General features: G+C 45.2%; 1 protein-coding gene and 1 non-coding gene across 3 annotated transcripts in view; one reads left to right on the forward strand and one right to left on the reverse strand.

Moving 5' to 3' along the window:
• Nucleotides 1-3,441: 3,441 nt before the first annotated feature.
• The window catches only part of PGM5 (phosphoglucomutase 5), a 186,273-nt gene continuing 167,314 nt past the window's right edge, over nt 3,442-22,400 (forward strand). Inside the window, exons 1-2 of one of the 2 annotated variants that reach the window (XM_029055729.1) lie at nt 3,442-3,544; nt 4,169-4,291. In XM_029055729.1, coding sequence (XP_028911562.1) covers nt 3,446-3,544; nt 4,169-4,291 — 222 coding nt within the window. In that variant the 5' untranslated portion in view covers nt 3,442-3,445. Of the gene's footprint in view, nt 3,545-3,920; nt 4,292-22,400 lie in introns of those variants that run through there. The other variant, XM_029055728.2, reaches the window with a different exon arrangement.
• On the reverse strand, nt 19,612-19,749 carry LOC114808335. The gene has a single exon (XR_003756181.1). It is a non-coding gene; the product is annotated as a small nucleolar RNA SNORA7 (small nucleolar RNA).

Consider the following 22,400-nt stretch of genomic DNA (forward strand, 5'->3'; position numbering starts at 1 on the left):
AAATAAAATTACAGATAGATACATAAGTGCTGTGGGGAAGTTTGGTGGGGGAGGGGGGTTACCTACCTGTAACACTGACTGGATTGCAGGGCTGTTCAGGAGTACCAATAGGTTAAGGCTTCGAACAGTACGGGTTGCACCCTTAGGGTGGTTATAAAACCTGGTGTATGCCTGCAAATGAAAAAGTTTACCGGAGCAACAGGTGGGACTTTATAAAGCAAAAAAGAAACCACACCCTTTTTTCCTAATATTTTTCGAATACCTTGTAAAATTTGAAATGAATTTTAAAAAAGTACCGTGACGCTTTTTGAAGGATCTGTCTTTTAAAACTGGGAAGCATGTATAGTCAGTCACCTTACCCGAGCGCTTCCCATTTTACAGGAGTGGGGTTGGAGACCCTGGGACCTGGGGGTCCTAATTGCCATAGTTGCCGCACGTTTACTCTGTCTGACTCTTAGTACTTCTGTAGATGTTAGAGATTGTAGTGTCCTCTCCCAAGTGCCCAGTACAGTGCTCTGAACACAGTAAGCATTTAATAAATACCATTGATTGATTCCAGATGCATGGAGAAATCTGGAATCTGGCCTTGGTGTAAACATTCATTTATTGCCTCTTACAGTTTTGAAAAATGACTCACTAGCTTTTCATAAACAGCATTTAATATTTTGTAATCAATCATTCATTCACCTTTGGGAAAAATCTCCAATTGGAGAGCCAATTATGTAGATCGATCTATCAATGCTATTTATTGAGTGTTTATTGTGTTCAGAATGCTGTTTTAAGCACTTTGGAGAGTACATTTCAATATAGTTGGTAGACACAATCTCTACACACAGGAATCTTGTAGATGAGATTAACCAGAAAGATGTTTCATTTACTAGTTGCAGTGAAGCAGCCTAGAATTCACAATTCCACTGATTGGTCAACTTCTCCTTGGAAGGATGGGCCAAATGAAATACTTTAAAGCCCCTATTTCCTAAGTTGGCAGTATCAAGTGAAAATCAGAAGATGCTGATTTGTTTCTCATTAGTCACTGAACCGATGTCACTTTTTACATATACACAGTGCTGACAAGGCATTTGGCCTTCACGTATTTAAGAGATTTTTTTTTTTTCAGCAAAGAGGCTGGATTTCTCCCCCAGGTCTGACTGTGACATTTTCCCACCTGCTCCCTGTACTAAGCGCTTGGGAGAATACAATGTAACAGAACTCATTCGCTCCCATGACTTCAACTACCACCTCTACGTGGATGCTACCCAAATCTACATCTCCAGCCCTGATCTCTCTCCCTCTCTCCAATCTCCCATATCCTTCTGCTTTCAAGACATCTCTACTTGGATGTCCTCCCGTCCCCTCAAATTTAACATGTCCCAAACAGAGCTTCTTCTCTTCCCACCCAAACCCTGTCTGACCCCTGACTTTTCCATCACTGTAGACGGCACCACCATCCTTCCAGTTTCACAAGCCTGTAACCTTGGTGTTATCCTTGACTCCTCTCTCTCATTCAATCCACTTATTCAATCTGTCACTAAATCCTGTTGGTCCCACCTCCACAACAGAGTTAAAATCCACCCTTCCCTCTCCATCCAAACTGCTACCATGTTAATACAATCACTCATCCTACCCCACCTGGATTACTGCATCAGCCTCCTTGCTGACCTCCCATCCTTCTGCCTCTCCCCACTCCCATTCATACTTCACTCTGCTGCCCGCATCATTTTTCTGTACAAAAATGTTCAGGACACGTGAGCCCGCTCCTCAAAAAACTCCAGTGGTTGCCCATCCATCTCTGCATCAAGCAAAAACTCCTCACTATTGGCTTTAAAGCACTCCATCACCTTGCTCCCTCCTACCTCACCTCACTTTTCTCCCTCTACAACCCAGTCTGCATACTTTGCTCCTCTAGTGCTAACCTTCTCACTGTGCCTTGATCTCACCTGTCTCACCACCGACCCCTAGCCCAAATCCTGCCTCTGGCCTGGAACGCCCTTCCCCCCCTCAAATCCAACAGACAATTACTCTTCTTCTCCCCACCCCGCCCAAAGCCTTACTGAAGGCACATCTCCTCCAAGAAGCCTTCCCAGACTAAGGCCTGCTTTTCCTCATCTCCCACTCCCTTCTGTGTCGCCCTGGCTTGCTCCCTTTGCTTTCCCCCCTCCCAACCCCACAGCACTTATGTACATATCTGTAATTTTATTTATTTGTATTGATGTCTGTCTCCCCCGCACCCCGCTCATTGTGGGCAGGAAATGTGACTGTTTATTGTTGTACTCTCCCAAATGTTTAGTACCGTGCTCTTCACATAGGAAGCGCTCGATAAATATGATTGAATGAATGAATATAACAGTTGGTGCAGCAGTCAAGGTGGGAAATGAGTGTCTGGATCAGCACTGTAGCAGTTTGGATGAAGAAGAAGGGATGGATCCTAGCTATGTTGTGAAAGTAGAATCGACAGGATTTCATGACAGATTGACGTGGGTTGAATGAGAGAGATGGGTCTGAAATTGAGAAGCAATGCCACTTAGACTGTGAGCCCCATGTGGGACAGGGACAGTGTCCAACCTGATTATCTTGTATCTACTCCGGTGCTTAGAACTGTGCTTAACAGAGAGTAAGTGCTTAATAAATGTCATTATTATAATTATTGTCATTCCTCATATTCCTTTCAGAAGGAGTAGGAACATGGTTGCTGTCTGAAGTCTGAAGAATAAGATAATGACATTTCTGAACCCAGTTGTGGAGGGTCCATAGGGTAAAAGCAAGGAGAGTGGAGAAAACTGGAGCAAGTAAGTCCACATCAGCTGAATTGCTTAACTTTTCTTATTACTTTCCCTTGCTTGTGTTTTAAACTTTTATTTCATTCTTTCCATCTGTGTCACTTTTTCTCTCTTCCCCCGGGTCCACACGAAACTGTAGTAACATCATTTTCTGGGGAAAGAGTAATTCCCAGTTTGCGATTTGGGGTAGAAGAGGTGGGGCTAAAATAATAAATAAAATGGCTCCCATGGTTGCTGAACAGCCAAGTCAGCTTCGGCCTCTGTAATCAGAAGGTAGTTTGACCAGTTTGAAAGGATGAAGAATGTCTGTGTGGCCAACCCATCCCCTAGACGTTAGCCTGGATGGGGGCAGTTGACTGTTGGGTAAATAACCAGAAAGGAAGAAGGCCGGGAATTGTCTTGATGCTGCTAGAGGGAATCTCGTTCCATAGGCAGAGATGGGTCTCGGCTTGGCAGGTCAAGTAGTGGGTCTCTCTCGGAAAGGGTGAGGTGGCTCTCAGGGTGGGTATTTCTGGGTGGCATGGGGCTTTTGACAGTGTGTGATCCCCTGCAACAAATGTAGCGTGCACGCACATATACACAGCCCAGCCTCCGATTTCATCTCTGGCAGAGAACAACAATTCTCAGCTCCTCTTTCCAAGGTTATTTTTGGCTGGGGATGCTCGCTGATGGCAAAGGTTTCAACCCGCCCCCCTGTCCTTGTTGAAGAGAGGCACCCGAGCGGGCAACTGCGCACTGCCGGGGGACGGGAAGGTGTATGTGTCGAGGTGAGGCGGGGGGGTGGGGGGGGAGAGGGAGAAGGAATTGAGAGATCCTCCTGAAACTCCTACTCTCCAGGCCAAGTTTCGAGGAGGAGGAAGAAGAGCCTCAGCGGGAGACTGGTGCCGGGAGGACGAGGCCACGGAGGCAGTCGGGGAGTGGGGCTAGTTCAGTGCTTCTCCAGCGGTGCAAACGAGCGGAGAGGAAGTTGGGCTGCACTAGGGGGAAACTTTCCTGGAAGGCGACAGCGGGACCAGGGCAGGGGGAGGGAGGAGAGGAGGTGTTTGGGGGGGCGGGAGGGGGGGAAGAACATCTGGACACCGCTGTGCGGGGTGGGGGGGGAGGGAGGCCGGGGCTGGGCTGGGGAGAGGGAGAGGAGGTCGGCCGGGGAGGAGCCAGCGCTCCTGAGAGCAGGGAGGGGACGGGACGGGAGGGTGGCCAAGGGCTTCCTCCAGTCCTCGGGTGCCCAGGCAGGAGCGACAGGGCGAGGCGCGATGGAGGGGAGCCCGATCCCCGTTCTGACGGTGCCGACGGCCCCCTACGAAGACCAGAAGCCGGCCGGGGGCGGGGGGCTGCGCCGGCCCACGGGCCTCTTCGAGGGCCAGCGCAACTACCTGCCCAACTTCATCCAGAGCGTCCTGTCCTCCATCGACCTCCGGGACCGCCAGGGCTGCACCATGGTCGTGGGCAGCGACGGCAGGTATTTCAGCAGGACGGCCACCGAGATCGTGGTGCAGATGGCCGCGGCCAACGGGGTGAGTCGGGGGTCCCCCCAACCCCCTCCCGCCCCCCCCTCCCCCCGATCCCATCGCAGCTTTCCGCGACAGCATCCCCCCCCCCCCCCGGTCCCCGACTTTATTCCCCAGCACATCTCCCGATCCCCATTGGAGATGTCCCTGAACCCCACTCCGCCTGCCTTGGCACCCATCACCACAGGCCTACCTGCTCCTCCCGCACACTTTGCCCCTGCCTCACACCTGTCTTTCTCCGTCACTCTCTTCCTTCTTAGTTTCTACACTACGTCGCTTAAGTTTTGGAAAAATTCCTCCCGTTTTCCATCCCCTTTCCTCCTGTCCCCCGTTTTGCTCACCCTCTCCCTTCTTCTTAGGCACCTAACTTCACTTTCTGGTCTCTACAGTATTCCTCTCCTCGCTTACTTCTTGTCTCCCGCTTCTAAGAATTGTGGACAGGAGAGTGGCCGTTAAAAGCCATTCTTCCTTTACTGTTAAAACGGGCTTTTTTCCCCTTCATTTTCAGATCTCTTATCAGTTAATCCAGCTGCTTTACTCCTAAACTTGTTTAGAGGGTGAAGGGTGGGATGGGTAAACATGGCAGGGTTTGAAGCGTGATGTTTTGTTGCCTCGGTCTGTGCTTTTGTAATATTTGCAGATGGCCAAAAAAGCGTTATAAATCTAAAGCCACGAATCCCCGACTTCTCCTGCCACGGACCGCTTTTGGCATCCTACTCGATTTTGCTCCTCCCCTTCCATTTTTCTGCCTCTAATGCTCGCTGGTCCGTAATCTTTCACAATATATATACCCTCGGGCCCTGACTTCCCTCCACTTTCTCTCGCCACTCATACAGAACTTTTTATTTTGCTTCAGACTCTCTCCTTTGGCCCCTAAGCCCAGACTCCCTTATACCCCGACAGCGCTTCTAGACCTCTGCGAGAATCACAGGCGCGACCCCCTCCCATCCCTTTCTGCCACGAGAAACACGGCCCGCAATAAATAATAATTTCAGGACTCTTCGACGCAATCAACACACTCAATTTTCCACTAATACAACTTTTTTTTATTGGACCTTCTTTCTCAGAGTAACTATCTTTGAAAAGTTAAGCAAAAGTGCCCTTCTGGTAGTCAGCCAGGTTTCCCCTTTTATGTATTCATTTTTCCTCTTTTCATTATCTCATTGTTGACTTTAAATCTAACTTTAGAATTGTGTGCCTCATGCTTGCCCTTTCTGAGGTATGCTACTAAAATTTTCTGGGACATGAGAAGATGTAGTCGATGAATAGCCAGAAAGATTTGGAAAACCAGGGGCGGTTGAGAGATGACCGCAGGAGACACTGTTATCCCTGAGATTCTTCTAGGTCTTTCTGGCTCTTCACTTTGGATTGATGAAAGCTGCCTTGAAGCAGAGAACTGGAGGGGGGATGATAGATGGGACTTTATTCTCATCCGACAAGGCTGTTCCTAGTACTGTGATCGAAGATAACTAGCTTTGGGAGCTTTCACACTTCTCGCTAGGCAGTATGGTTTTTGTTTTTGGTGGTTTTTTTTCCTTTGGAACCAAAGAGAAGTAGATTGCCTGTGGGAACAGGAGGGTTGAAAATTTTGGAAAGAGCAGTCAATTTGCACTGGACATTTCTTGCATTAGTTACTCAACAAGCATGGGGACAGCCTTCTCTGGTGGAAATGCCTGTACAAGAGAGTGGGACATTGTTTTTCTTCTCCCAAGGCAAATGTTGATAGTCATGTGTGTGAAGAAGAAAAAGTGGTGTATTCTGAAATGGTCGACTTTCAAATATCTTTGGAAATGGAGGACATTGATATGATTTAAAGAAACTAATAATTTGTCTCATTATAGTCAATGGATGGTGTCAATTTTCTCCCCCCACCTAATCTTTTACTAGCTTTGCTAAATTACTCTCCTAATACTAAAAAATGCTCGTATTAATAATGTTGGTATTTGTTAAGCGCTTACTATGTGCTGAGCACTGTTCTAAGCGCTGGGGTAGACACAGGGGAATCAGGTTGTCCCACGTGGGGCTCACAGTCTTAATCCCCATTTTACAGATGGGGGAACTGAGGCACAGAGAAGTTAAGTGACTTGCCCACAGTCACACAGCCGACAAGTGGCAGAGCTGGGATTTGAACTCATGAGCCCTGACTCCAAAGCCCGTGCTCTTTCCACTGAGCCACGCTGCTTCTGATCTAGGTTGCATCTATTATTGCCCTTGGCTGTGCAGTGAAATGCCCAAAAGGCAGGGAAGAGAAGCAAAGGGTAAGCATAATCCACAAGTTGGATAATTGAAGTATCTCTCAGACAGTTTGGAGAGAGGATGGCAGTTGATCCATTTTGTTTGCTTGTTTATTTCTCTTTGAGATTGAAAAGTGGAATCATTTAAATATATTCTTTAGCAAAAGGCACTTCTACTTTGTGTTGTTTCCCTAGTGCAGGCAATTAGGGAAGATGAAAATGTTCTCTTGTGTTCTGCCTCTCTTCGGGTGTGAAAAGGCCAGTGTTCCCCTCTTTGAGAAACACCAAATAATCCTGAAAAAAAATGACTTAAAATTGTCCAGGCTGTTCCCAAATGAATACATATTCCAGAGAACCTGCAGACAAATTTGCTGGTTTAAGAACAGGCAGAATGAATGCTGGGTTTTGTTGCTAAATTATCATTATTATTATTATTATTACGTTTGTTAAGCACTTTGTGTCAAGCACTTTTCTAAGTACTGGGGTAGATACAAGTCAATCAGGTCAGGCATAGTCCTTATCCTACAAAGGGCTCAAGTCTAAGTAGAAAGGAGAATAGATATTTAAACCCCATTTTACGGTTGAGGAAACTGAGGCACAGAGAAGGTAAGTGACTTGCCCAAGGTCACACAGCAAGCAATTGTCAGAGCCAGAATTAGAACCTGGGGCTCTGACTCCCAGGCCCTTTCTCATTCCACTAGATAACACTGCTTCCCAATTCAAAATTTCCTTCCTCCGCTTGACTCTCTACTGACTAGAGGGTTCAGGGTTGATGATGTTGGGGAGAACAGAAGGAAAAATTGAACTAGGAAAATTCCTTCTCGGATGTATTGCCGAAGGAAGCTGTATTTGTTGTTTGGTTGGTCGTGCCATATGAGGATTGTATTTTCTAAAGTTTCTTAGGCAAACTGGGGCCACAGGACTGGTGGACCTGCTAAACATGCTGAACAGAGGAAGAAGTCAGGGCTCCGACTGGGTAAGAGAGTCAGGGAGGAGGGACAGACCGATTTCAGAGCTCCTGGGACTGATTTGTTTCTGAGGCCTTTAGATTAACTTTTTTCTTCTGTTACCCTAGCGTTAGACTTCTGTAAAATGTTGGGCACTCTGAATCTAAAGTGGTTCTCAAATGGCAGAGTTTCTCATGATTCACTCCACTCTTTCTAGGGATTCTGAGCTACTCTGTGATGAGTCTCTTCCACCAGTCTCTGGGGGTGGGAAGGTGGGAAGTCACTGACCTCTGAGGGGGTTGATTCACCACAAAGTGGAGTCAAGAATGGAACAAACCAGTGAGACCTTTTCTTTCCTCTCCCTGAGAGTCAAACCAGCAGCACCAAGCAGCATATCGTGTAAGATGTGGAGCTCATTTAGACGCCATCGGTAGGATTGACTGAGTGCCTCATATCGGTGGCCTTTAATCCCCCTGGCCACCCATTTGGGTCAGTCCATTCTTGACCCTTTTAATGTCCACTCTTCATTCACACTTTTTCTGGGAGGCGGAAAGGGTGGGGAAAGTGTAAGAACAGCTGGGGCCTCACAGCTGCTGGGGATGGGTTATTTTAAGCTTTGTTTAGCTGTGTCCAGAGACCCAGATGGCATTTTACCATGCTGCTTTATTAAATTCTGTAATAAAATATAATGATGTACTGAAAAGTCAGAAACACATATTCACAATATAATGTGTTAAACTTGTTCTAGGAATCTTCTGCAAAACATCTGCTCTCTGAGCACCCATTGAGCTCTGACAGCATGCTAGGTAGGTACCGAGTCAGAGATGCAGTATTACCTTTGAGTTGACTTTTGTTCTGAGACTTCATGCAGCTTCAGGAAAAGCTTATAGACCCAAAGTCACCTTAGGAATGAATACAAAGACTCTCTTTTCACTTTAAGTAGAATGAAGAGACACTGCGAGTGTGCTTGGGACATTTGGAAAGCGTCAGGATGATTTTGGGGGTGTGTTATACCAGCACTGGGAGAGGAAAAATAATTGGGAAGATATGGCCAGAGAGGCCCATCTCATGTACAGAAGGGTCTTGGGAGTCCAGTAGAAAAGGCCCCAAATTGCAGAGAGGTCCTCCACCCGGGGAATAAGATGATCCACCAAGTCAAATGCCTCCTTGCTTTATGGAGTTTTCCTGAATGTTGTCCATCCACCTGTGCATCAAACAGAGATTCCTTACCGTCGGCTTTAAAACACTCAACCCGCTTGTCCCTTCTCCTCTTACCTCACCAATTTCCCTCTAGACTGTGAGCTCATTGTGGGCAGGGAATGTGTCTACCAACTCTGTTATACAGCACTCTCCCAAGTGCTTAGTACAGTGCTCTGCGTACAGTAAGTGCTCAATAAATACAATTGATTGATTTCCTATTACAACCCAGCCCTCTCACTTCGCTCCTCTTAACACCAAGCTACTCACTGTGCTTCAGTCTCATCTGTCTCACCTCCGACCCCTTGACCATAATCTCCTTCTGGTCTGAAACTCCCTCCCCCTTAATATCTGACAGACCACCACTTCCCCTACCTTCAAAGCCTCACTAAAATCACATCTCCTCCCTGAGGCTTTCCCTGACTAACCCTACATTTCCCCAACTATTTCCCCTTCTCTTTGTATTGCTTCTACACTTGGGTTTGTGCACCTTAGGCACTTTAATTCTCTACCTACCTCAGCCCCACATGATTCCTAAGTCCTCTGATGCCCACCACCTCAGCTCCACTATATTTATGTGCATATTTTTTATTTTAATGTCTGTCTCCCCCACCCCTCCACCCATCCCAATTTTAAGCTTCCAGAGGGCACAACTTGTGTCTGCCAACTCTGTTGTATTCTGTTCTTCCCAGTGCTTAGCCCAGTGCTCTGCACCCAGTAATAATAATAATGATAATGATTGTGGCACTTGTAAGCGCTTACTGTATCAAGCACTGTATGGAAACACTGGGGTAGATACAAGGTAATCAAGTCAGCACAGTCCCCGTCCTACACGGGGCTCGAAGTCTAAGAAGGAGGGAGAACGGGTATTGAATCTCCATTTTACAGATGACGAAACTAAGGCACAAAGCAGTTAAGTGATTTGCCCAAGGTCATACAGCAGGCAAGTGGTACAGCCGGGATTAGAATCCAGATCCTGCGATTCCCAGACCCATGTTCTGTCCACTAGACCATGCTGCTTTGCTGTAAAAGCACAAATATAAATATACATATAAACTCTTTGTGGGTAGGATCATGCCATCCAATTCTATTTTACTGTTCCCTCCCAAGCACCTAGTACCGTGCTCTGCAAACAGTAAATGCTTATTAAGTACCATGGATCAATTGATTGAGTTATGGGGACCAAAAGAGCCATTTGTGTGCAGGTTAATGTATCTAGGTCGCAGGGAGAGAAAATGTTGCTAAAAGTGAAGATAAAGTCACACATCAGTCAATCAACTGTATTTATTAAGCGCTTAATGTGTGCCGAGCACCGTACTAAGCACTTGGGAGAGTACAACAGAGTTGGTAGACATATTCCATGTCATGGATGCAGGACCCTCGTTGCTTTCCCTGGAATAATTGAGGGACATCTTTTGGGCTACTTAATCTTTCTCCCTATCTGATTAAAGCGACCCTAATAAGCAATAGTACCACATACAGATACAGGGATATGTGTGTGTGTGTGTATACATACACTTATCAAAAAGGTCCTGAAATTGTTTACTTTGGCTGAGGTGCAAGAGATAAGGGATCTGTTCTCTGCATTATCAATCCATTAATGGTATTCATTGAGACCTTACTGTGTGAAGAGCACTGTACTAAGCGCTTGGGAAAGTAAACACAATATAGTTGGTAGACACGATCCCCGCCCACGAGAAATTTACTTTTATATTTTCATAGCCTAAGGGTTTGCTGTCCTGCAGTTTATTTGTTGACTGTCTATTGAGCACCTACTGTGTGTTTCATTTCTCCCAGTCACACAGGAACTAGAATTTCATTATAGTAGATTCTTATAAACTGTAAGCTGCCTTCCTCCCCTGCATTTAAAATTCTCCTTTGTGTTTGCCTAATTTCTCAATTTTTGGCATTTCACAACACTTCAGCCACATGAGAATTAGTGTGGACTAGTGAAAAGAGTGCGGGCCTGGGAGTCAGAGCACCTGGGTTCGAATCCCAGATCTGCCATTTACCTGCTATGTGACCTTGGGCAAGTCATTTAACCTCTCTGTGCCTCAGTTCTCTCACCTGCAAAATGGAGATTCAGTACCTGCTCTCCCTCCTCCTTAGACTGTGAGCCCATGAGAGACTTAATTTTCGTGTATCCACCCCAGTACTTAGTACAGTACTTGGTACGGAGTAAATGCTTAACAAATACCACAGTTAATAATGTGTATTACTATTCAGCGGTAGTACCTCGGAAGAGGTCCAAAGAAGGCACTGTAGATGATAAGGGACCATTGGTAACGTTTTGGAATGGTGTTAGTGGGCTGGATGTGGTATACCTTTTCTAAGGTCTTTCCCTCCATCAGGTAGCTGTCTTATTTCACCTCAGATGGTGACATGTACTTTCATGAAGCTGTTGTTTCCCCAGCATTTGCTATAAATAAGAATAGAGGGGCGGGTTAGAAGGCTTATTTCCTATAAAACTTCAGTATCCATGGACACTCAGGCATGATCGTTTTGCTAAGCAATGTTGCCTCTTTGCTCTCTTCAAGCCCCACAACGGCTGACAAAATTTATAAGTAGAGGCTGCTGCTGCTGCAGAAAGGGCAGCCTGAACAGCCACCAGTTTGGCCTTGGGGTGACACCGATGAATCTGAGAACGGAGTCTGAATTTGGTATAGAGGGTCTTTTACATGGGGATCAGATGATTTCTAGTTAGGAGGCAGAAGAATCATAAGCAGCTTTTCCATGATGATGGTGATGGTATTTGTTAAGCACTTACTATGTGCCAAGCACTGGAGCAGATACAAGTTAATCGGGTTGGACACAGTCCATGTCCCCTTTGGGGCTCACAGTCTAGCGGAGGGGGAGAACAGTATCGAATCTCCATTTTACAGATGAGGAAACTGATGCACAGAGAATGAGTGCCGACGGTGGCCAGTCACTGAAACATGGAAACTTAGGAGTGCATCGTGCAAGCAGAATCCCATTGTGGACAGGTTGTAATATACTTGTTTCATGAGGGTTTTCAAGCTTAATCAACTGAAACATGTGAGCGATTACTGGGAAGAATAGACTGAAAAGAAGTGACTCCACGTTAATCTGCTGAATTGTCTGAAAATGCACAGCTGCATGTGCTAGCAATGCTTAAACATATTCTGGCAGGATATTTGTCAGGGTAGCTGTTTTTTCTGTTCCATTAGTGTTTGGTTAGGAGTCATGGTCTTCTTCAGATATGGGTGCTCAAATGTGAAGTGACAGATGCTAATGTGGAATATAATACACAAGATGCTACTTTGCTGTCATAAATAACATGAAATTGCCACACAATTTGCCGAGCTGTAAATCTTTGGCAGCCAACAGTATTAGGTTCATGGTGTAGCATGATCAGGGCACTTGGCGGACTTAGCAGATGGGCGATGGTCACTGGCCAGCAGAATGAGGGCAGTTTAAAACAATTCAGGCTGGTAATTTTTTTAAAAGACAATATTTTGAAGCTTTTTTTCCATGATTGGTGGTGAAAGCCAGCATGCATAGCACAGTGAAAGGAACAACCCAGACTCCATGAGAGTCTGGGATTTGTGCCTATTATACAGTGAGGAATGCACTCCTGTGCTTTGTCCAGGGGAAGAAGAAAGGCATATTTCATGGTTAGCTGTAGGGTAGGACTTCCTGATGGGAAAGGTTCTGAAACACTGGAATAGATCAGTGAGGAAGGATGTCAGCTTTCTCCCTCGGGGATCTTTAAGAACAGGCTGGGTGTCCACCTCTGTCTGCATTGGTTTAAGTGAAGCCAGCCTGAAGACGGGGAGATGGATGAGGTGTCCTCTTGAAGTTTCTTCCAGTACTCTGTCTCTATGACGAAAACCAGTTGATGTGCTCATGGACCGTTCTTCCCTCAGAGCTTCTCCAAGGACCACTGTGGATAAACTATGGGATTAGGAACCGTGGTTCCTCATGGTGAAACTCGGCCTTAACTGTTCCACAAAGGAAATGTCAAAATAGAAAGCCTCTATTCTGATAGTACTTTGGGTCCAACTCTCTTGGTTGCCATGTGTTTATGTAGGGCCTTTCATCTGAAGATTCAAAGTATGCAGAAAATATTTAACCATTAGTTAGTATTTTTATGAAGTAGACTGAAACTATTACCAGCCTCTTTTAATAGCTGGTGAAATGGAGGCAGAGAGCTTCAGAGCTGCCACAATATATCGGTGGCAGATCTTTGACAAGATCCTGAACCCACATTCTGAACTCTTGGTCCATTTTCCTGGTCTCTGAACTACATGTCTTCAATATAGACACATGTAGACCAGCACGCCTGTCTACGTGTAAACAGAGAATTCCCTGACTATGGACACCCACATCCACGCTGACTTGCGTGCTTTGGATGTGTTGTTTTTGTGCTTTCACAGAGTCTGATGCTGCTTAACTCTCTTGCTTGCATATGTGCAGCTCTGTTTAAAAGCTGGCACTCATCTCTGACAGCTGTGACAGGAAGACTGAATCACTGCCATCGATGGCAGCCTGTCTACAGGCTTCATTTATTTAAAAAGGAAACAGAGATGTGAAACAGTCATCTGCAAGTGCAAGTGTGCACTCTTTCTCAGTCCTCCTTGGGTCTAGCCTTGGGGATGGGTGGGTGGTCTTACAGATCACTATCTGCAGGCAGTCAGCGAAGTTTGGGGATTTATTACTTCCTCTCTCTCCACCTCTTCCCCCCCAGCCCCCAATTTCCAGTTTGGTGACAGCAGAGAGGTGACAGCAGCAATATTAGGATGTTGGGAAGTGGTGAGGTGGTTTTTGGGTGTTTTTTTTTTCCCAAAAGCTGCCTGAAAGGCAGAAAGAGAACTGTAGAAGGAAATTTTGGCTTTGTTCAAAATTGTTTGTAATCTTTTTTTGTATTCCCCCTAAGATGGCTTTATTGTATTGGAGAAATAAAAGTCTCTTGGGATACATGTTTGGAGTCTGACCTGAAATATATGCTGGAGGATTTCAGTTCTGCTCCTTTCCTGGCCTTTAATCCTAATAGTCTTTAGTCAGAAACTGTGGAATAATGCAAAATGAATTTTCTTTGATGCAAAGTCTGTAGAGCTCTGGCAAGAGGAGAACCCATTAAAAATAAAACGATCATTATTTCATTAGTTACATGTGGCACCAATTGTACAGCAGATCAGGAAACCAAAGTGCTGGAGAGAAAGCACCATATAATTGGACATTTTATTCTACAAGTCATTATTAATCTGCTCCATGTGGAACAATTTAGTGATTTCATCCCTGCCTACTTTGCCACATCCATGGGCAGAAAGCACTTGCCATGCTCCCAGGTTCATTATTACTGAAGCAAGAAAAGTTCCAGGGGATGGAAGGTGTGACTCTGGCACCCAGCTATGTGGAGAATGGGGAGGGAGCAGGGCACCCTGGTGCCAAAGGGAGTTATAGGAATCCCCACTCCTGATCCTCCCTAATCCCATTTAAGGCCGGTTCTGTGTGCGAGGTGGGTCCAGATGAAGTTGAAACTCTCCTCCCTTCCCAACCAACAGCAAGCTTTGGATTTTGGGCCACAAGTCCCACTTTAATAGTCTGTAAGCTCCTCGTGGGCAGAGATTGGGTCTCCCGACTCCATTGTTTTGTGCTTTCCCAAGCCATTACTACAGTCTTCTGCCCACAGTAAGCACTCAATAAATACCATTGATTGTTTGATGCTCCTGCAACTGGGATGAGATTGGCTGGACACGACCAGGTGGGCCCAGAAGCCACAGTCTTGATCGACCCCAGTGCTGATTCAAGTCCTGTAAGGGTGGGAGTAGGAGCTGGGGCTAAAGAGTCATGGGAGTGGGGATTCCTGGAGTCCCCGTGTTACTGGAGATTGAGTTATGACAGGGAGAGCATTTGTAACTTGGTCACGTACCTAGGTCTCCCAAATCTCCAGAGAGTATCCTTTGGTTCCCGTGACTATTCCTTTGCCTCTTCACAATCCCAGATTGAACTCTCTCTCTCTCTGTCAACCCCAATTTTCCACCACCTACAGGATCTTCACAGCTGCCAGATAGGGCCTAAAGGTGTTCTTTATTTACCTTCAAACCACTCACAGAATTGTCTCTGTTTCTCTGCCTTCTTTCTCCTCACATCTGATCAGCCCTAAGGGCCAGCCAGTTCTTTCCAACCCAGCATCTCCCGGATCTGTCTTTTTGTTCCCATTGTCAAATTCCTCAACCGGGCCCTAATAATCTCTCATGCACACTATGATGCTTTCCAATCTCCCTGGCTCTAGCCAGGGTTGGCTCGAACCGAGCACTCTCGGAGTTCACCCACAAGCATTTGTTCCCATGAAAACCCAGTAGAAATGGAGATGCAGAGATTATAGCAATTGAGCCAGATGCAGAAATAATTAATTTTCTTTTCATAATTCCCTGGCAGATAATACTCACACACACTATGTATGTGGAATGCCAATTATTTCTCACTTGCACCTCAACTCTGAACCTGGGCCTGTTGGGTGGGGGATTCTCCCTTTGGCACCACAGAAGAAGTGGTTACAGGCCAGAGTGCAGCCCCAACTCTGAAAGGAACTGGTTCTCTGTTGGGGGAGGCAAGGGGCCTGGATTTCTGGCTTTGGCCTGGCTCTTCTTGAGAGATCCCTTTGCCTCTCTCTACTATACAGCCCTTCCACCAGAGGCAGCGGCATAGGTGGCTTCACCTTTTCTTTCCTCCCAACTGTGAGAACCCAGTCTCCTTTTGTTAAACAGGAAGAGAAGCAGCATGGCATAGTAGGTAGAATATGGGCCTGGGAGTCCGGTCATGGGTTCTAATCCCGGCTCTGCCACTTGTCTACTGTGTGACCTTGGGCAAGGTCACTTCACTTCTCTGAGCCTCAGTTATTTCATCTGTGAAATAGGGATTGAGACCGTGAGCCCCATGTGAGACTGGTGTGTCCAACCCTATTTGCTTATACCCACCCCAGCTCTTAGTACAGTGTCTGGCTCATTAACAAATACCATCATTATTATTGGCTCAACACAGGGAGTGTAGGCACATGGCTTCATTCTGAATTGTTGGTATGTATCAGAATCCACATATCCGTAGCAGAAAGATGATGCCCCTCTTTGTGGCTTCATGGTCAGGGTTAAATGGAGAGTGGTGAGCTTAACTGTTGCTTTTCTTGCCACCTATCTCTAGGGTTCCACTTGGGCTGCCAATCCAGAAGTAAACCAGAATCAGTCAGTTAGTGGTATTTATTGAGCATTTACAATGTGCAGACCAGTATACTAAGCATTTAAGCAGCATCAGAGGCACTTGGGAAAGATATGCTGTTTTTCCCAGTGTCCCTGTGGCCCTTGGAAGTGGAGCTCCAGAATGTGGACTCCCAGGATCCTTTTTTTTAGGTGAAGGAATAACATTGGAAAGTAGAGGGCCCAATCTAAATGCAATAAATCACCTACCAAGTTGATAGCAAGGCTTTGGGTTGCTCATCAAGACCACCCTGCATTTTTATCAGGAGCATCTAACAAATCTAGTGCTGTCCTTCTCCCTCTCCCCATTCCAGTCCATACTTCCCTCTGCTGCCTGGATCATTTTTCTTTAAAAACAAAAAAATCAGTGCATGTTTTCCCACTCCTCAAGAACTTCTCGTGGTTGCCCATCCACCACTACGTAAAATGGAAACTCCTTACCATAGGCTTTAATGCACTCATTCAATATCCCCCCTCCTACCTTACCTTCCTGGTTTCCTACTGCAACCTAGCATCCTCACTTCACTCCTCTAATGTCAACCTCCTCACTGTACCTCAAGCTTGTCTATCTCACTACCGACCCCTTGCCTATGTCCTGCCTCTGCCCTGGAACTCCTTCCCCCTTTGTATATGACAAGCGATCACTCTCCCCACCTTCAAAGTCTTATTAGAATCACATCTCCTCCAAAAGGCCTTCCCAAACTGAGCCCTCATTTCCTCTGTTCCCTCTCCCTTCTCTGTCACCCTTGCACTTTGATTTGCACCCTTTATTCACCCCACCCTCAGCCTCACAGCACTTACGTATGTATCCGTAATTCATTTTAATGTCTGTCGCCGCCTCTAGGCTATAAGCTCCTTGTGGGTAGGGAGCATGTCTACTAACTCTGTTATTCTGTACTCTCCCAAGTGCTTAGTACAGTGTTCTGCACATAGCACTGAATAGATATGATTGATTGTCGTGCCAAAAACTGGAGAGAGAGACAGCCTGTAGAAGCTTTGCTTGCTTGTATCCACCCCAGTGCTTAGTACAGTGCCTGGCACATAGTAAGCACTTAACAAATACCACATTTATTTATTATTATTATTATTAATTATTATTAAGCTTCAGAGAAGAGAAATGGGAGTCAGGAAGAATAGCATCCCGTTGTTGGATCTCTTAATGGCCCTTCTGTCTTGTCTTTCTTTCCTTCAGTTTTCCTCTACTACACTGCTCTGGCTGATACGCCCACTCCTTTCCAACATCTAAAGCCATTAAACTAGTCTTTCAGAACCAGAACGAAGGGATCATTATTGAGTTCGTTATAAAGAGGTTTGCCAAGATCGGCTTCATTAGCAGATTTTGCTATGAGAGTTCAATAGATATTTTTTGTTAAAAAAAGGTTAACCTATGAAAGTTTCATTATCGAGTGGTCTAAAATAAAAATCAAATGTGGCCTGCTGTAGCTATGTAAACAAAAGCAAATGCAATTTAAGCAGCCATTTTATCCTTGTAACTTGGTAGTCATGGAGCTGTTTTAGATTTGGGAACAACCCAGTTTGTATGTGTTAATATATTTTTGGTCCATCCTTGGATTAGTCTTACTTTCAATTTCAGTTCAGACTAAACATCTAGGAGAGGATGAGAAAAAAGGCTTTGAAATGGTAAACTTTCAGTGAAAAGTTCATATAGAATCACTCCAAAACTCCAGACATCTGAGGCTAGAGAAAACTTGCTCTCTGAGATTCTGGAGCATATCTAGATTAATAATAATAATAATGTTGGTATTTGTTAAGCGCTTACTATGTGCCGAACACTGTTCTAAGCGCTGGGGTAGACATAGGGGAATCAGGTTGTCCCACGTGGGGCTCACAGTCTTAATCCCCATTTTACAGATGAGGGAACTGAGGCACAGAGAAGTTAAGTGACTTGCCCACAGTCACACAGCCGACAAGTGGCAGAGCTGGGATTCGAACTCATGAGCCCTGACTCCAAAGTCCTTGAATGTGACCATGGTGCTGCCAATTTATGATTATCTGACTAATGAGAGACAGAAATAGCATGGTTAAATTAAAGACCACTGATCATCCAAACCCTCGTTTGAGCCAATGATTTCAACCTTGAAATCAGGAAGCAGCATGGCCTAGTGCAAAGAGTCCAGGCCAGGGAAGTCAGAGGACCTGGGTTCTAATTCTGACTCTGCCACTTGTCTGCTATGTGACCTTGGGCAAGGCACTTACCTACTCTGTGCCTCAGTTACCTCATGTGTAAAATGGAGATTAAGACCACGACCCCTTTGCAAGACAGGGACTGTGTCCAAACTGACGACCTTGTATCTACCCCAGCACTTAATACATAATAAGCGCTTAAAAATACCATTAAAAAACAAGCAAAAAACTATCTCCAGAGGCAAAACCATTGCTGGTCTAGAGGTACCCAAGCCTGTTTCTTTTTAAGGGTCTGGATGCAGCTGAACTGGCCAGATGCCCCTCTGCATGCTTTCAGTTCCATTCAAACACCCTCATGGAGGCTTGGTGTTCTTTCAAAACATGCTACTGCTTCAGATCATGGTGTGAAAAAGAAACGTGCTATAGTGTGTGCAGAGCAAAGGGACCCAAATAAAGGGCAGGGGATGGCGCAAGGGATAAGGAAGGGAAGAGAGGAATGGTGGTGAGGGAGTGAAAGAGAAAGAAAGCATATGGTGTGATTTATGACAGAGCTCTCTTATTCCCCATTCCTCCAGCTGAGGATACCAAGGGTCTTTTACTGAGCTTCACAATTCAGTCGTTCCCCTCCAGTGAAACCTTTTGCCAGACCTGCTAACAAGAAGAAAAAGCAACTGATCTGTAATTTTCCTTTTTTTCCCCCTGTTCACCCGGTAGTACTGTGAAAGGAGTGGTTTTTCTATCATGAAAGATTCAAGAAAATAAATTAGTCAGATGTAAAGCATATCAAAGCACTACATAAGTCTGCATTTGTATTTCACCAATTTCTACTTTCTGCAGTCTAGCAGAGTACACCACAGTTGAGCTTTAGCAGTATGTTTATTCTTCCTGCCTGTAGTCTTGATCAACCAAAGGCAAATTAACTGTTCCACTCCTGAATTTTTTTTTTTTTTTACTTTTCTTTCATTTTTCCTTTCCAAAGGCCACTTTACAGGAGTAGTTTAAAACTTACTTGAGGTTACCACCACAGTAGACTGTGGACAGCATATTTCAGTGAGAGAGGAAACGAATGATAGACCTGGAATGGAGCATCATTCTTACAGGGACAAAGCAAGTGTTAACCGTAAACAATGCCTTTATATTAAAGAAATATGCAAAGCAAGCTTGAATAGGAAACAACTTTTTTTTTTTACATTAAAGAGACCAAGTAGTTATTTAAAGTAAATAAGTAGTTCATGTTTATCGTCCTTTAATGCAAATACTACAGTGTTTTCCTCAAGATATTTTGATCATGTACTGGCTGGTGTGCTGAGAAATCACATCAATAGTACTGCTAGTGGCTTGTGAAGGCACTGTTCTAGAGCTTGTCTCGTTTTATGCCGTCGAGTCATCTCCAACCCATAGTGACGCCATGGACACATCTCTCCCAGAACGCCCCACCTCCATCTGCCATTGTTCTGGTAGTGGATCCACAGAGATTTCTTGGTAAAAATCCGGAAGTGGTTTACCATTGCCTCCTTGCGCATAGTAAACTCGAGTCTCTGCCCTCGACTCTCTCCCATGCCGCTGCTGCCCAGCATGGATGAGTTTTGATTTGTAACAGATTGCCTTCCACTCGCTAGCCACTGGCCAGGCTAAGAACGGAATGGCTAGGCCTCTGCTTGGCTCTCCCTCCCGTAGCCGAGACTGGTAGAGTACTGGAAACTCTCCAGGTGCAACTCTGAGAGGGTTGTTCTAGAGCAACTGATGTCAAAAATAGGTCACCACAACATTTTTTCTGACTGTACGTTGTATAAATAAAGCAAATAATATGAAAACGTTTTATGTGGATCATATCTAGGCAAAGACATTTTCAATTAGGACATTTTTCATTTTGATTACTTTGCTGGTGGCTACACCAAAATGATCAGAGATTTCACGAAGAGCCACTGATCTAGAGACAAGTCTTCCCTCTTTTCCAATTTCCACCTCAAGTTACGCTTCTTGCACCCAAGTCTTTCAGAGACCTGGGAGTACATTCACCCTAAAGATATCTGATGATAACATTAACTGATGATGTAATAGCATTCTTCTTGTTTCTCTCTTCCCTCGCTGGGCTAGGCCTTCAATAATTCGATCTTCTAAGAGCATTTCAGAAATAGTTGTAATCTTTCATATTACTATCACAGTAATAATAATGATGATGGTATTTGTTAAGCGATTACTATGTGCCAAACACTGTTCTAAGCGCTGGGGTAGATACGAGATTATCAGATTGTCCCACGTGGGGCTCACAGTCTTCATCCCCATTTGACAGATGAGGTAACTGAGGCACAGAGAAGTTAAGTGACAATCAAAGTCACACAGCTGACGAGTGGTAGAGCTAGGATTCAAACCCATGACCTCTGACTCCCAAGCCCATGCTCTTTCCACTAAGCCATGCTGTTTCTCATAAAATATCATGCAGTAAAATATCATATTACTTCACATCTTACAATGTAGGATCTGAATCTGTGTGTCACCGGTTTAGACATGGCTTTGAGTTTATATGTATCAAATGTATAAAATTATTGCAAAAGGAGAATCCCTAATTCTGTTTTTTTTACGGATCTTAAGGAAATCCTAAAGCATTTTTGGAACTGATTATTATAGCAAGAATTTGTCAATATTGCTTCTAAACAAGTAGGGTTTGAAAAATACTTTCTAAGATTGGCAGTTCAAGACAAATAATGGTAATTTCAAGCTGTTGAAATTTCGTGGAGCTTTTCTGAATGAAGGATGGTTCAAGAGAAATGAAATGAGCATTTTTGAGCCCTTGATAAGATATCTGAGGTTTCAAAAAATTCAGTACACCGTTTTTCATAAAATGCGGTTGTGGTCTTGCAAAACCTCACATCAGAGGAAGCGTGGCCTTGTGGAAAGAGTAGAGAAGTGATGATAATAATAATGATGGTGTTTGTCAAGGGCTTCCTATGTGCCAGGTACTGTACTAAGTGCTGGGGTGGATACAGCCAAATCGAGTTGGACACAGTCCCTGTCCCATGTAGGGCTCACAGTCTTCACCCCCATTTGACAGATGAGGTAACTGAAGCCCAGTGAAGTAAAACAATGTGCCCAAGGTGACACAGCAGACAAGTGGCAGAGCCGGGATTGTAGGAACAGTTTCTGGTTGCAGTCTTTGCCCATGTATCACCACTGAGGATTCTAAAAGGGTCATTTCTACCACACCCTGTCCTATCAGTTTGCCTCATATTCAAATCCTCCCAAAGCAGATTTTCCAGATAATTGGTTACTTAAAAAAAATCCAACATAAAAGCAGCCGGCTACTTATATGTCTCATTCCAACATAGGACGAGAAAGAGAGCATGCTAGACAAGGGATCGGCAGGGGGAAAGATGAGATTGGGATAGAGCGCGTAGGCTGACATTTAGAGGAGTGAAGCAGGCGTTTTGGGTGGTAACCCCGGTGGCCTGTGGCTGGTTCCCCTAGCAGAGGGAGGGAATCCACAAGTGGTCGCCAGCCATCTGCGCCTCATTAAAGTGTCGTTTGGCCGTGGTTCTCCTCAACTCTGGGCGGACGAGAGGAGGGAGCCGGGTGGTTGGGGGGGGGCCAGGGGGCCCGGGTAGGGTTGGAAGGAGGTGGCTCATCCCCTCCCCCTGCAGCCCCAAGTTGTCCGGGCGTGGCTTTGGGCCGAAACAGCCCAAACCTCTTCCTTTCATTCATTTATTCGTTCATTCAGGCATATTGAGCGCTTACTGTGTGTGGAGCACTGTACTAAGCACTTGGGAGAGTACAATATAGGAATAAAAAGTGACATCCCCTGCCCACAATGAGTGCACAGTCTAGAGGGGGGAAAACAGACATCAATACAAAGAAATAAAATCCAGATATACACTGCCCCCTCCCTCAGCTCACAGTCCCTGAGCATTCAGTCATTCAATCATTTATTAATAATAATGATAATGATGGTATTTGTTAAGTGCTTACTATGCACCAAGCACTGTTCTAAGCACTGGAGTAGATACAAGGTTATCAGGTTGTCCCACGTGGGGCTCACAGTCTTCATTCCCATTTTACAGATGAGGTAACTGAGGCACAGAGAAGTTAAGTGACGTGCCCAGGGTCACACAGCAGACAAGAGTCAGAGAAGGGATTATAACCCACAGCCTCTGACTTCCAAACCCAAGCTCTTGTCATAAAGCCACGCTGCTTCTCTATTAAGCTGCTATCTCTATTAAGTGCTTACTGTGTGCAGAGCACTGTACTAAGCGCTTGGGAAAGTACAATACAGCAATTAAGAGTGACAATCACTGCCCACAACGAGCTCACAGTCTAGTGAGGGGAGACAGGCATCAATACAAATAAACAGACATCAATATAAATAAAGAAAATTACAGATATA

Source organism: Ornithorhynchus anatinus, chromosome X5 (assembly GCF_004115215.2).
Source record: "Ornithorhynchus anatinus isolate Pmale09 chromosome X5, mOrnAna1.pri.v4, whole genome shotgun sequence".
NCBI lineage: Eukaryota > Metazoa > Chordata > Mammalia > Monotremata > Ornithorhynchidae > Ornithorhynchus > Ornithorhynchus anatinus.